Source organism: Homalodisca vitripennis, chromosome 4, assembly GCF_021130785.1.
Source record: "Homalodisca vitripennis isolate AUS2020 chromosome 4, UT_GWSS_2.1, whole genome shotgun sequence".
Taxonomy (NCBI): domain Eukaryota; kingdom Metazoa; phylum Arthropoda; class Insecta; order Hemiptera; family Cicadellidae; genus Homalodisca; species Homalodisca vitripennis.
The window spans coordinates 119,342,427-119,356,734 of NC_060210.1; the positions used below are offsets into that span (position 1 = coordinate 119,342,427).

At 32.7% G+C, this 14,308-nt stretch overlaps 1 protein-coding gene across 1 annotated transcript in view; it reads right to left on the reverse strand.

Moving 5' to 3' along the window:
- Positions 1-314: 314 nt before the first annotated feature.
- LOC124360024 (glutamate receptor ionotropic, kainate 2-like) overlaps positions 315-14,308 on the reverse strand; it is a 28,734-nt gene continuing 14,740 nt past the window's right edge. Inside the window, exons 7-17 of the mRNA XM_046813252.1 lie at positions 14,049-14,201; positions 13,674-13,895; positions 11,586-11,792; positions 8,256-8,340; positions 7,257-7,392; positions 7,028-7,171; positions 6,433-6,646; positions 4,763-4,994; positions 4,437-4,552; positions 2,043-2,186; positions 315-801 (exon numbers count right to left, since the gene is read on the reverse strand). Coding sequence (XP_046669208.1) covers positions 619-801; positions 2,043-2,186; positions 4,437-4,552; positions 4,763-4,994; positions 6,433-6,646; positions 7,028-7,171; positions 7,257-7,392; positions 8,256-8,340; positions 11,586-11,792; positions 13,674-13,895; positions 14,049-14,201 — 1,836 coding nt within the window. The 3' untranslated portion in view covers positions 315-618. The remainder of the gene's footprint in view (positions 802-2,042; positions 2,187-4,436; positions 4,553-4,762; positions 4,995-6,432; positions 6,647-7,027; positions 7,172-7,256; positions 7,393-8,255; positions 8,341-11,585; positions 11,793-13,673; positions 13,896-14,048; positions 14,202-14,308) is intronic.

A 14,308-nucleotide genomic window follows, 5' to 3' on the forward strand; every position in this document is an offset into this window, starting at 1 on the left:
TCACAAACATACGCTATTTGAAAATCCCTCAGGTGCAGCTACATTTTTGCAATATAGTGCCACTCAGCAGAATAAAATCATAGTGTAGAAGCAACTTGTAAATATAGTATTATTATAGGTACAACAATGTACAATGTAGCTTCGCCCACTAATAATATAATTTTATTTGTTTCTTGAAGAAGCACAAAGTTTTCCACTGGAGCATTTTATGAAAGCACTAAATTTAATACAGACAGGTAGCATACAAAATTGAGCTGGCGTTGAAGGAGTGTGCTACAAACTGGTCTGTTTGAGGTGTCAAATTAAAATAACCATAACTGTAAACAATATTTAATTAACAATTCATAAACACATATGGTACTACTGTATAGGAAATCTTATATTCTAGTAAAAAACTAATATAAAATCATAACATCTCTAAGGAATATTTTCATCTAAAACAGCTTTGTTAATTTACTTATTCTACAGTAAGAGTCATCGTGCATATCTAAAAAATCAAAGGTATTGGATTTGTCTTAGGTGATTCTTCAAATGGTTCTGTCATTATAGTCTGACTTATAATTTTGCTTGTCATTTCATTTAGCTATGAGTGGATCTCTAAATCAAGTTTGTCAATATTTATAACTCTATTGAGTGTTTGGCAAGACCATTGGGTGTCTTTGACTTCCTGTTAACGATCTCTGCAATCTCCTCAGCTGACTCGTTGCTGCTTTTCTCTGATGAAGGCTTGAGCTGCTTCACGGTTCCTTTACAGCTGATGACGAAAATTAGTTCCTTCTTGAGTTCACTCCAAAAAGACTCCTGAAGGCAAATTATAAAAAAATCATACGTTATAACAAATTCAGGAAAATAAAAAAGTGGCAATAGCTTTGTCCTGTTTATTAAAACATGTAACACAAAGCATTCCTATAAAGTCCCAGGGTCTTGACATAACCAAATAAATTTAGTTTTTTCCATTAACCCCTTTTTTACTTGTCAGACAAGAGGAGTTCTAAATGTCACTTTCTTTCTAGTACTATAACTATTTGATAATGAAGAAATGTAATGCATACCTGTTATATTATCGAACTATATTAGCGTTTCATACATAAATAAAGATTGTAGGGTTAATAAATTTAAATTTAAAAAAAGAGGTTTGGAAAATGCTATGAAAGACAATCGTGCTATTATTTTTTACATCTCTTTTGTAATATGAACACTAATTCCACCCTACTGCACGCAAGCAACCATATCTCATGTCTTTCATATCAATTTACCGCTTTTGCAATAACTCCAAGTCCCATCTCTATTCTTAAGTCAGGATCAGAAAACACGTCTTAGAAAGCTTTACACTTTACTTTTATTTTAGAATAGAACTATTGACAAAGGCTGAATCAATTATCAGAGGTTTACACTTAAGTCCCACTACCTATGTGGATTTTTGGTGTTACCATCTTATATATCACATCATTAATTAATTGTCAAAGATTGATGTCTCAGTTCTCTTCCTGGTTTGATTGGTTTAAGAGTTTGGTTGTTATCATTGATCATCTCAGTAATTGCCAAAGTGTGATAATCCAGTTACAGAAATGGCTGCATTATAATAAGCGGCCACCACGGCATAGAATCATATCTAAACTACCAAAACCAAAATGTCTAACCAAATTACGTTAAAGGAATTTCAAATTACGCTATTTGGATCTATTAAACGTACAAACAAAGCAGTCTAAAATTCAGTTAAATTTTACTAGTTTAAGTATAAACATGTCCAAGAGCAATAACACATGTTCATCACCATACAAATGATTTTACTTTGGATTAATTTTGGACAATATTGTTATTCAATACATTAAAAAGAGCAGCAGTAGTTAATTTTAAATTACTATAATTTTAGAATAGTGATAATTATAGTTTTTGTATTCAGTTTAGGTTTTCCTAATTGATAATTTGGTTCCCTGATTCAATTGTGGTGACGGTCGCTTACTATAATGTGTTGGAAATAAATAAATTATAACTAATTCAAACAATAAAGATAAATGTAATAGTTTTAAAATCCTACTTGCCTTATCTTCCTTAATGAAGACTTCGTACATGAGCTCACCTAGACCTATTAGACAGGCAAAGAGAGAGCCGAATACTAGCACCAGGAATACTCCACCCACATTGTCCAAGTCCAATTCTTCTGCATCCCCTCCCGCTTCCTCAGCCTACAAACACATACCACTGACATACGGTCTGCGATCAAATAGAGTACGCTTTTAAAGGTAAATTCTTGGGTCATCATCATCATCATCATCGTCAGACGTTTCCGTTCTCACGGGTCGTCGTACACAGCCTCCTCCACTTTAGTCTATCCTTCCAGGTCTCCTCTTCATCCACCTGTATTTTCGGTAGTCCCCTTCTCTCTATGTCTTTCCACACTTGGTCCTCCCATCTTCCTCTCGGTCTTCCTCTTGGTCTTCTTCCTCCTTCCTCCTTCTCCAGTGCTATTCTAGGCATTCTATTATCTCCCATCCTCTTCACATGCCCCATCCACTGTATTCTTCTTCCTTCCATTGTCTCTTGCAGTGAAACTACCTTCAATCTTTCTCTGGTTATTTCGTTCCTTATTCTATCTCTTCTTGTAGTCTTCTCTATCCCTCTTAAAAATCTCATTTCTGCAGCTTGCAATCTGCTTAAATCATTTTTAGTCCACGTCCACGTCTCTGCTCCATATAATAAAATTGGTTGGAAATAAGATTTATACATCAATACTTTTGATTCTTTCCCAATGTTCCAACTCCACACAATCTTCTTCACCATATTGAAAAACTTTCCACTCTTCCATATTCTGTTTCCTATCTCTTCTCTTATTGTGCCCCTATCTGTTATGATACTTCCTAAATAACAGAATTCCTTCACCTTTTCAAGTCTTTTTCCTTCAACTAACACGTCTTTGTTATTTCCATCCCTTCTCTCTACTTTCATTACTTTACATTTTTGTATGTTCATCTCTAAACCATATTTCTTCGCCACTTTTGCCCATTTGTTTAACTCTCGTTCTAACTCTTCTTCCCTATTTTCCCATATCATTATGTCATCCGCATATGCTATTGTCTTAAGTTCTTCTGCTCCTCTGTTTCCTTGTACTTCTAGAATAATTTCATCCATTATAATATTGAAAAGGAAAGGTGACAATATGCTTCCCTGCCTTACTCCTCTCTCTGTTTTAAAAGTTTCTGTATATTTTTCTTCAATTCTCACCCTGTTTTTACATATGCCGTACAGGTTCTTTATTCTTTCTACTATTCCCTCATGCAATCCTCTCTTTCTCATACTCTCCCATATTCTTTCTCTCAGTACCTTATCATATGCCTTCTGTAGGTCTATAAACGCTACCATTGTATCTTTTCCGTATTCCCACCTCTTTTCTAACACTTGTCTCATCACAAAAATAGCATCCACCGTTGACCTACCTTTCCTAAAACCACATTGCTCCTCTCTTCCTGTTTCTTCCAGTACTGGTCTAATTTTCTGCAACAATATTTTTTCATAAATTTTTTGTGTATGGCACAACAAATTCTTGGGTACATATCTGAAATCAACCTCAAATGGAAATCTCATGTTACTTTTCCTGGGATCACTTTAATTCGGACCCAAGATGCCCTTCTATAGTTTTTTCTCTGAAAATATTTTCAGGTTTTTCCACCTCAGAAGGAAACTTACGATGAGACTTAATCCTCTGAGTGCAAACATCCTACTGGTAGAACGTCTAATAAAATGTGTTTGCTATTTATTAATAGAATAATTTTCTTGCTTTCATAATTTACTAATTTAGTTAATAAGGCCTTACTTATAAAATTCAATGGTCAGCAAAGTTATAAAACTGTAGTTATAGTTGAGGAGCTTATTACTTATCAGCTTATTGGATGACAGTAGAGCTATGAGTTACCACACACAATTATATTGAGTTATTTAACACAATTTGTTTACAAGGAGAGCACTAAGAACTGCTGTTTTCGTATTAAAAATCAAAACATGTAGTCATAACCATATTGTTCTTATATTACCAGTAATAGAAAGAAACCTTGCCATAAATAAATTCAAACTTTCACTTTCGAAAATTCTCAATTTATTTTAGTTTACAATCTTTTTATTCACTTCTTGGTTACACTAAAAATCACTAACATTTAAACCTTTCAATTCACTTGATTTCCTATATTTAATTTAACTCAACCTTCAACATTTTTATGGCTCTTGAAAATCCCATGAGGGTAAAAAAACTGTTCTGTCAAAATCAACAGTTTGCTTAATTAATTTGTTGAAAGTACAAATTGTCAAAAAAAAAGGTTCACACATTCATTTGAGTATGTTTTAGATTACTTTCTCAGAAAACATGTAATAATCTTCAATGTCCCGTTACATGTATTGTAGTTAAATGTTCAATTGTAATCAAAATTAGTAAAAGAACTACTCACATCACAGGCCCCTCCCCCTCTCTTCTCCTTCCACCACTTCTTGTAGAGTTGAGTCAACTTCCCCTTCTCCTGAAGCCTGATCACACTGCTGCTCAGGATGTTTCTGTACCAAACTTCTGCAAATTTAGCAAAAATAATTATTAATGCAAAGTCCCACTAATTTTGAACCCATTATTAAAGAAGAGAAAAATGTTATAATTTATAACTGATAAAGAATTAGTGAGGGTGGCGAAAGGGGACCTGAAAAATTTTAGAATTTATCGAAGCAAAAAGTACAATATCAGGACACACATAAATGGTTTTTTATTAACGATAGATATACGTACTCTTAGGCATGACGATGCCATAGCCCTTCTGATCAAGAGGTTGGCCGACCTCGCGTAGCTGGCACTTGCGCTGCACCTCGTAGTCGATGGATGCCGACTCCATGAGAAAGGCATAATCCTCCTTTTCGCTGAGCACACGGTCCACACCTTCTTTGTTAGACTTGGTCATTACTACTTTATAGTTGTCCTGCATGTATTGCCACATCTTCTGGTAAGTCGAGTGGTTTGACGCCTGACAACGATATCTTCGTTAATAAAAGAGATTTGGCAGAGACATTTTTAGCATTGTGTGACTCTAAACATCATTAGTTTGCCTGGGCATCATCCATCAATTCATTCTTCTCCCAAAGTAATGGAATAAGCTCTAAAGTCTTATGTTATTGACAAATTTGATATTGTTAACCCCCTAACAGCTCTTGTGTTTGTACTTAAAATTATGTTGTTTTGCTATTTTTGTATACAAAAAAGAAATTTTTAGTGTCTATTTTCAAATTTTTTTATATACTGTCAATTAATTTATTTTTATTATTTGTGTCGATGTTATTGTCACACAAACAAAGCCAATACAGTAGTCTATTTGTGCGTTGGATATTTCCATGATACAAACCATAAATATCCACGACGGGTAACATGTAACAACAACACGTGGTAGTTGTCTGCAATGTATGACTAAGTGAATTCAATAAAGTGCTTTACTAACAACAGAGAACCAAGGAAATACAGGCATCGGGTAGAAAACACCAGAACTAATTATGGGGCACGCGGTTATGGCAAACAACAGAATCAGGAACAATATAAAAAAGCGTGATATTATGTCAGTAGCACACTCTTACACAATCAATATGAACGTAATATTTCCTCAAAAACCATGATAGGGTGTTAATTATACAAGATTAAAATTTTGGTGAAGAAAAATGTTTTAATTAACATAAGGTATTTAATTTTCCTGATAATTTAGATTCATTTGAAGAAACATAAAATAGTGTAATGAATATTCTCTGAAAAGCTCTATTGGCATTAAAATAAATTATTCTGATTTTACTAATAGGAGTCCTCCCAGTAAAAGAAGGTTGATAAAAGCTACCCATTTTTCAGAGACAGCTAAAGGTGACTTTAATTACAAATATAATCATTACAGTTAAACAGAACAAACTAGGTTGACAACATGGGTAGCATTGAACAGCCAACAAGTTATGACCAATGGAAGAATTACTTACTATGCAAGCCTACAAGGGCTTGATTCTTGATTCTGATTCTGGTATTTACTAAAATATATAAACATGTCTATATACCTATTTTGCATGGAAACCAATAACTTAGCTACATAAAATAATAAACTATTTGAACTCTCTCAGTCTGATGCGATGACGAACACAAACTGCAAACATATGACTTGTCTCTAGGGGAATACTTTTGTTTATATTCAATAGCTGTGAATTTTTACTTTTCCTCAACTGATATGTTACATTAATATAAAGGAGAAAACAGACCATAACATGCTTTTCTTGATTTCTTATGTAATATCAGAGTTTGTTTCATAAATATTAATTGTAATTTATCGTCGCAGTTACATTTTGTAATTTACAAAGGAATGCTTGAACCCATGCCAAAGTACCAAAGTTTGGTTTGAAGAGAATTAAGTTTTGTTTTAATTTGTGAAACAGTTGTACCTTGAAAAAACCCTCAGTAGCCCCACCAGCCTTTGCTCCATACTTGACAAAATTGGGGGCATCAGCTCTCTGGTTGGCAAGTCCAGTTACGTCACTGAAAACCTCTTCATTCTGTTCAATGGTGAGGAAAGCTGCCAGGTTGGCTGTGTAAGATGATACAATGATCAAGATGAAAAACCACCAGACACTCGCCAGCATTCGTGTTGACGTTGAACTGCAAAAATATTATTCTGTTTTGTTTCCAAAATTAAAACGATAACAAAAATCAAAGTATATCACATAAATTGTGTATGATTCTAATCTAATTGTGCATGAATCTTATTCTGTTTCAATGTCAAGTATATTTGAGAAAGGTGAAGTCCAAATACCTATTCTTTGTTTGAAGTTGGTTTTTGACAATGGGAAATTGTGAAGGAAACAGGATTTTTCCGGAATCATTTTTTGTATCACTGAATGATGACAAATGTCCGGAAAAATCTTGTTTCCCTCTCAAATACCTAATTTTTTAGCTGATAAATAATTACTACTTTTACATCCTGGATATATAAACACTATGTAAAACTGTAAAATTGAGCAGTAGGAAGATGACACTCACATGGGGGCCAACTCCGAGCCCTGTTGCATGATTGAACCAGTGACAAACCAGAAAGAGTTGTTCAGACTGAACTGGTTCTCCAACTCTTCCAGCTCTGATTCATCAATACACGGATATGGATTAGTCCACTCTTTTGGGCTTATTCTGAAACCAATATTTGATTCATTACAGTCGGTTTCCATTCTGTAAAGGTTATGTACGTACGGAAACTAACTGTGCAGATACATACCTAGCGATGACGTACATAAGGAGAGAGACACCAACGTATGCTGCCAACACAGACTGCCATACAGAAGTACTGAATGGAGACATGAATGAGAACAAGCTTGGGGACTTTTGAGGTTTCTTGTACAGGATACTGATACCTATGGGACAAAACATGACTATCTAAGGCCACAGGGTCAGGTTGTAAAAAATTTATATCTATGAGTCAGCTCAAGAGTCTGGAAGTGGTAAGAACATCTTTCTAATTGGTTGCTATCAAACCTGAAGAGAATGTTTTTAAAAAAGCGAAGAAAATGAATATGCACGGAACCTTTTTTAGAACAAGTAGCGTTATACCATGGTGACAGCATGTTCCGCTTATCCCTCAGATCCTTCTTTCCCATTATCCTGTACCCACCATTGTAATGATTCATCTGTTTCACAATACACAGGTTGAAACACCAGTACCATAAGAGTGATAATATAGGGTAAGTGCACAGAAATACAAGACTCTTACAGATCTGATTATTATAGCCACAAGCAAACAACAGTATCTACTCTATCTTTGGGCATTGAGGTTTTCATTCAGCTATACCTTGGTCCTCTTTCTCATTCCTTCTCATGAAAGTGGGTCTCTATGAAGATTACACTAGTGCTTCTCCAGTAACTCAACTTTAGGGTCCACTTGTAAATTTATACAACACTGAAGAGCATTGCATAAGTTTCAACGTATAATGCATAGTTCTTCTCTGTGTTCAGGAGTACATTTTCAAAACATTATTGTATTCAATTCTTTTATACAAAATTATTTACCTATTAAAAATAATTCCAAATATCTCAGAAGTGATAAATTCAAATTTGTATTCTATTTCAATTCTTTTATACAAAATTATTTACCTATTAAAAATAATTCCAAATATCTCAGAAGTGATAAATTCAAATTTGTATTCTACCTCATACTAAATAAGTGAAAAAAAAATTATTTGGTTAAAATATGTCTAGCAATGTCTTATAAAGTACATACCCAAGTTCATGTAAGGCATGGTAAAGTCCACATCCTGCTCTCGCTCTCTTGTAATTGTAATGTCAGCTATTGCCAAATCTGCCTCCTGAAATTACCACATGATTTTTATGTCCCTAAAGTACATATTCAGAGTCATGTAAGCCATATTGGACCTGTGCTTTAAACATGCCTTTGTCCATGGTCTTGCTCTCATTCGCTTGTAATTGTAATATCCTGTCAGCTATTGCCACATCTACCTCTTCCATTTTCATATGATAATTTTAAATTTGTAAATGTAAAAGTTATAAAATATGTGTGTGTGTTGATCATGAAGGTTTGAACCAGTAAATGACAATTGATTGCCTTTTTTTGGTTATCTCTGACCCATCTACCACTTGGATATTACTGCCAATTGTATTCTTCTATGCAGTAGTGGTAGGGAGGGGCATATAAATTGATATCTTATCAAAAGAAATCTCAAATTTGTTGGATCGAAATTTAAATTCATCATTTGAAGTTGGAAAATTTAAATTAATTACTTATATATTAATTTAAACAAACTCTCCAATAATATAAAAGTTTTTATTTTTGTAAAAAAAAAAACTCAAAAAATAAAAGTTTTATTTACAAAAATAAAAACTTATACTATTGGAGAGTTTGTTTGAATTAATATATAATTTCCAATAAGAAAAGAGCTTCAAGAATGTATTAATTACATTACATATTATTAGTTTGAATAACGTTGTGATATACATGTTATATGTTTAGCAACACTCTGGTTTGATTTGTTTATTTAAACCTAGATTGTATTTCTGAAGTAAAGATAATCATTTATAGTTTGGTAATAAAATTGCTGCTCTCATGGTTGCAAGGGTTAATGTATCATGTTTCATTAAATTAATAACATCACTTTCTACAAAGTAAATTAATCCATCTACAAACTTGATAACAATATAATTAATATTGTTTAAAGTTTTGAATCTCGATATTAATAAACCCTTTTTTGCAATACAGAAAAAAGTGTCTTTTTAGAAAAAAACAGTTTTAATTGATACGGGCTTCAAAACCATTATCAAGAATAAAAAATTATTCTTAAATTTAAAGTGTAAATTATTATGCTTTAAAAAAATACTAACAATTAACAACAGAAATCAAAAGCATTGTAAAAATAATAAAGTTAAAGTTTGAACACGCTGACTATGGCAGATACCATAAGAGTACTTATAATAACTCAGAAATAAGAGGTGCCGTGAAAGTTTTAAGGTGGCATTGTATCTCAAGACTAGAATAAATAAAAATTGTGGGAGATAACGGTTCAATGGATTAACCTAAAATCATATTTTAAGTATTGCCATATTTGTTACATAAAACTCTAAGCTTCTTAATAGAATTTAAAAATATTGAAAAACTACTAAGCAAAGAGGTTTAAAAATCTGTTTTCAAACACTAATTAGTAAAAAGGAAATCGTTTTTAGACAATGATGTTTTATATGTAATAAAAGACACATATCCCATAAGACCGCAGTTGTTAATTTCTCAGGAGGATTAATTACCAATACAACACTCAGCATTGGCTCTTATAGACATTGTAAAAGGCTGTTATTTCTATTGTAAGGTCCTTATTTTAAAATAATTTCCAGGTAAAGATTCTGGAGTCTCTTGAGAGATACATATCAACCCTAACAATAATCTCCAAATTGCGTTTTCTCTCCTGACTTCACTTCTTGCAATTGATCTAAATTGAATTTCTTCTGAAATTGCAACCTAAATATACAGCTGAGACTATTTAAGAATCACTTACCAAGGTGTCTTAAAGCAGCCAAAGTAGACACTTGCTGAGTGGTTTGGAAATAGCCAGAAACCACTTTAAGTTCATGGCCCAAAAACAATAAAGCAATACTCTGGCTTCGTCAAATCACCAACATGATTGAAAAAAAGTAACATACAGATTGTCTCATTGAGATTAAAATTGCCGTTTGGTCTATTCAAAATGGTACTTATATGTGAATAGTAGTATTAAAATTTTAAAAAATGCATAAAAATGTGTTAAATAATAATTAATAAAATTATTTGTATTCATAGACGAAACTTAACAGAATGCCTTAAAAACGATTAAAATTTTTACATTTGAAATCAGTGCTTTGGTACATGCACCCATGCATAAAAAATACTATCATGTCATTAGTAGTTCTTGAAAAATAACAAGATGGGTGGAGTTTTTTCATTGTTTAAAACTAAAGACACAAAAAGTTATATAAAAACTTGAACAAGTTTGATATTTTGAATAAAAGACTGACATAATAAGCAATTTAAAATCAGGTGTGAAATGATATTATATTGTAAAATCCAATACAATTTACAAAAAGTATATTTGCAAATAGTGTAGTAATTGAAGTAAGACTTGCGGATCCAAAATATTTTATCCAGAAAACCTAGATTTGTTTTCAAAATGGCATTATGATTACTATTGTAACAATAACAATTTGTTGGCTAACACACACAATTAGGTTCTGAACCCAGGTAAAAAGAGAATAGCAATTTCATGGCTGGAGACCATATATTATTCAAAAAAATCTGTGGAAAGATAGTGTAGATCATATTTTACAAGTATGAGAAATTACATGCAAATCGGAGAAATACTTTTACTGTCCTATATTTCTGCTTTTTTCTATAAGACATATACTTTGTTCAATATTTATGACTTTAAATGGATTGTTTATTGTAACCAAATAAATTATTATATAAAATGAAGAATACTTCATTTTCTCTGCATCACCCAGCTTTAACTATTGTTGCTAAGGTGTGCTTTAACATGTTTGCTACTGAAGTTTACAGTGTAGTATGTGATAACACTCATATAATAAAACACTGAGCCCTTTGGTAGGCAAAGCGTTAAGGTGAGACAATCGATTTTGAGTTTGGAAAATATTTTTTTATGTTAAATTCAGATCTTTTTAACATAACTGCCCTGATAACACAAAAAAAATTTTTTTTTCTAATAATATGTATTTATGTATAAAACATTTGACTCAATTAATTTTTTTGAACTTGTATTTAATTAAAAAATATAATTTCCTTAAATCATAAATGAATAAAAAACATCACTCCCTGAAACTTTAACTCATGTACATGTTGTACAATTTGTACATTTTTTTTATTCCCATTTAACCAATCCCTGTAACTTCATGAGGAGCGATCAAAATTTTTGTTACTACTTTTCTGTATTCCGGAAAGCTATCTTGAAGAGATATTTATTTAACATAAACAAATATTTTCTAAACCAAACTTCCATTGCGCTACTTGCGCAAAGGTTCGATTGACCATTAAATGGCATTAACCCTTTGCACTCACTCCGGAAATGACTTTTCCAATCATTCCGCTCCACTTGCCAGTGACTTTGTCTGGATTGCCACTGCTCCCATCCTCCTGCTCTCGGAACGTGTAGTTGAATCCATTCATCACAGACAACTCATGAATCACATCTATCCCCATCCCCTCGTACTTATCGTTGCCATCCAGCTTTGTGGTCGTCTCCCTCAGCATGGCATGAGGATCCACCTGAGGTCAAGTCACACTCAGAGTCATTCAAAACAGTTTATACAAGCTAATACAAGTATTTTTGTGATGAAAATTTGCATTAACAACTCAGTGAATGTTGGGAATGGTTTGTATGGAGTATGAACACAGGTTTCAATATTTATGATGACAGATTTTAAAATTGCTAGAAAAAGGACAAGACAATTCATCGCGAACAAGTCACGGAAATGGAACACTGGTAAAGTTTTACGCAACCGTAATAAATTGCAATAAGCACTAGTAAGATTAAGTTTTCCGTTATTGCTCAGTACCATCTCTAAGCTAATGCATTCAACTCTAACAACACTGAAAAGACTGACCTTACAAATATAAAAATTCAATTATTAATGAATTTTTCTCCAATTCTGTAAACTCACATGCCAGTTGTAGGTAGGATTTTATTTAAATTCTGCTACATTTTTATGGCTAATGTTTCAAATGTAACTTTGGTAATATTTTAATATTTAATTATGTGATTTGTACTTCTCTATATCTTATGCAATATGAAAACTGAATTTTAAACTTTTCTTCGAAACATCAATAGTTTGTTATTAAGTAGGTTATATCAACCAATTATATATTAATTTTGCATAACCCATTTTATTTAAGTCAGAGGATTGTATTTATCATATTTGCTATTTCTGTAAATAATAACAAGAGTTGACTATATAGACTTAATTGTAAATAAAACAATAGAAATTATACCACGTTTTGAGCTAAGTAATAAAAATAACAATACAGTTAGATGTCATCAGTTGACAATTCAACAGACAAGTGAAAAGACCTTACACTTAGTGTAATGTAAACATGTGATAATAGTGTCACATGATATTCGATAGCCAAGGATGTAGCCAGTGAGGGGGTCCAAGGAGTCCGGACCACCCCCAATTTTCAATAACTCTTTTAGTAAATGATTATTATTATTTAAATCATTCAGAATTACTGACATGTACTGCTGAATGATCGTTCTCAACAAAGAAACAGGTCAAGCACTTCTTAAGGAACAAAATGGAGCCTTGCCATCTGTCCACTATGGAAAAATGTCAGTTGTCTGGATCCCTATCCCCAATTTTTCCTTGGCCATGTTCTTGCCCATAGCATTCATCAGTGATGACTGAAAATGTGAGATATGATATCCAAAAACAACAAAATACAAATCTAATTTTCTGTATTTTTCTACAGCCAGGACATATACAGCATTATATACAATACAACATTCACATATACAGCTTGTTGAGCGGATTCCTACCACACTGTTTAGATTGTGTTCTTGTTTTTCTATTACTGCATTTTTTTACTAAACGTTTTATTTTTTCCTGATCATGATGTGCCAACTCCAAGGAAAGGAAACACAAATCACCACTACACAGTTTCCACATATTTTATTTCCTTTGTTTTGGGATACAGATAAATACTTTAAAATAAAATGGGTATTTTTAACCACAATAATTGTACTGTACTATGTTCAACGCCAGTTATTTGTTATTTGTTATTGTTATTTGTTATTTGTTAACCGTTTTATATGTTTAACCTATTATAGTAGATATATCAGTTCTCCAACTGTATTTTAGTTTTTTTATATAAACGAACACATTTTCATAAACCTGCTATTATTTAAGGTCCTAAATAATGTTCTTGAGTATCCAGAAAACTTAAAAAATTCAATTTCAAATATGTTTTTAGACTAAAGTAATATTGAGATCCTTCAAACTGTCTAAATGTTTGTACCAAACCACTAGCTCCAATATAAAATTATAAACGATCAGAACATTATTTTATTTTGTATAATATATATTGCTCTTTGCAACAACAAAAGCTGCATGGAGCTAAAATATCTCTAAAAACCGCTGTACTCTTACTTACCAATGAAATCATCACAACAAAAGTCACATTCTTCAAATCCATTTTTGAGTTGGCCTCGTCTTCTTTCTCAACTGACTGGGTAAAGTTGACTCCTTCAGTAGTATTCCAAGTGCCCTTCTTCATTATTCCCTCTGTAGTCAGTTCAATAATGTCAAGTTTGAAGTCGGAACGGAATCCTTCATTGTCGAATTTTATCAGGCCAGTCAGCCCTAACACTTCGCTCTGTGAAACAGTGAGTTCAGTTCACTCCGTGTTAAAACAGTCTGACACAACGTCTAAAAATATTTGATGTAGTGTGACATTATAGCCTCTTAAGCCTGAGAACTAAGAGTATAATTTTTGTCTAACACATGTAGAGTTTTACTCATTACTCACAACTTTCATGAAGTTTATTATGCTGTATCCATGTTCCCAGTTGTCGTTAGCCTCACAACTTATTGACTTTGTCTCGATGTCTCTACTCTTGAAGAGCTCGTCCACAGCCTTGGCGTAAAGAAGCACTGCATCATGTATCAAAGCCGACTCTGTCTGGGGTCAAATGTGGTTAGTTACCTTACAGTTTTCTGATAGAATACAAAGAATTAATGAATCAATTTCTGTATCTGCCATTTCATAGAGAAATACTAAGGGGCCAA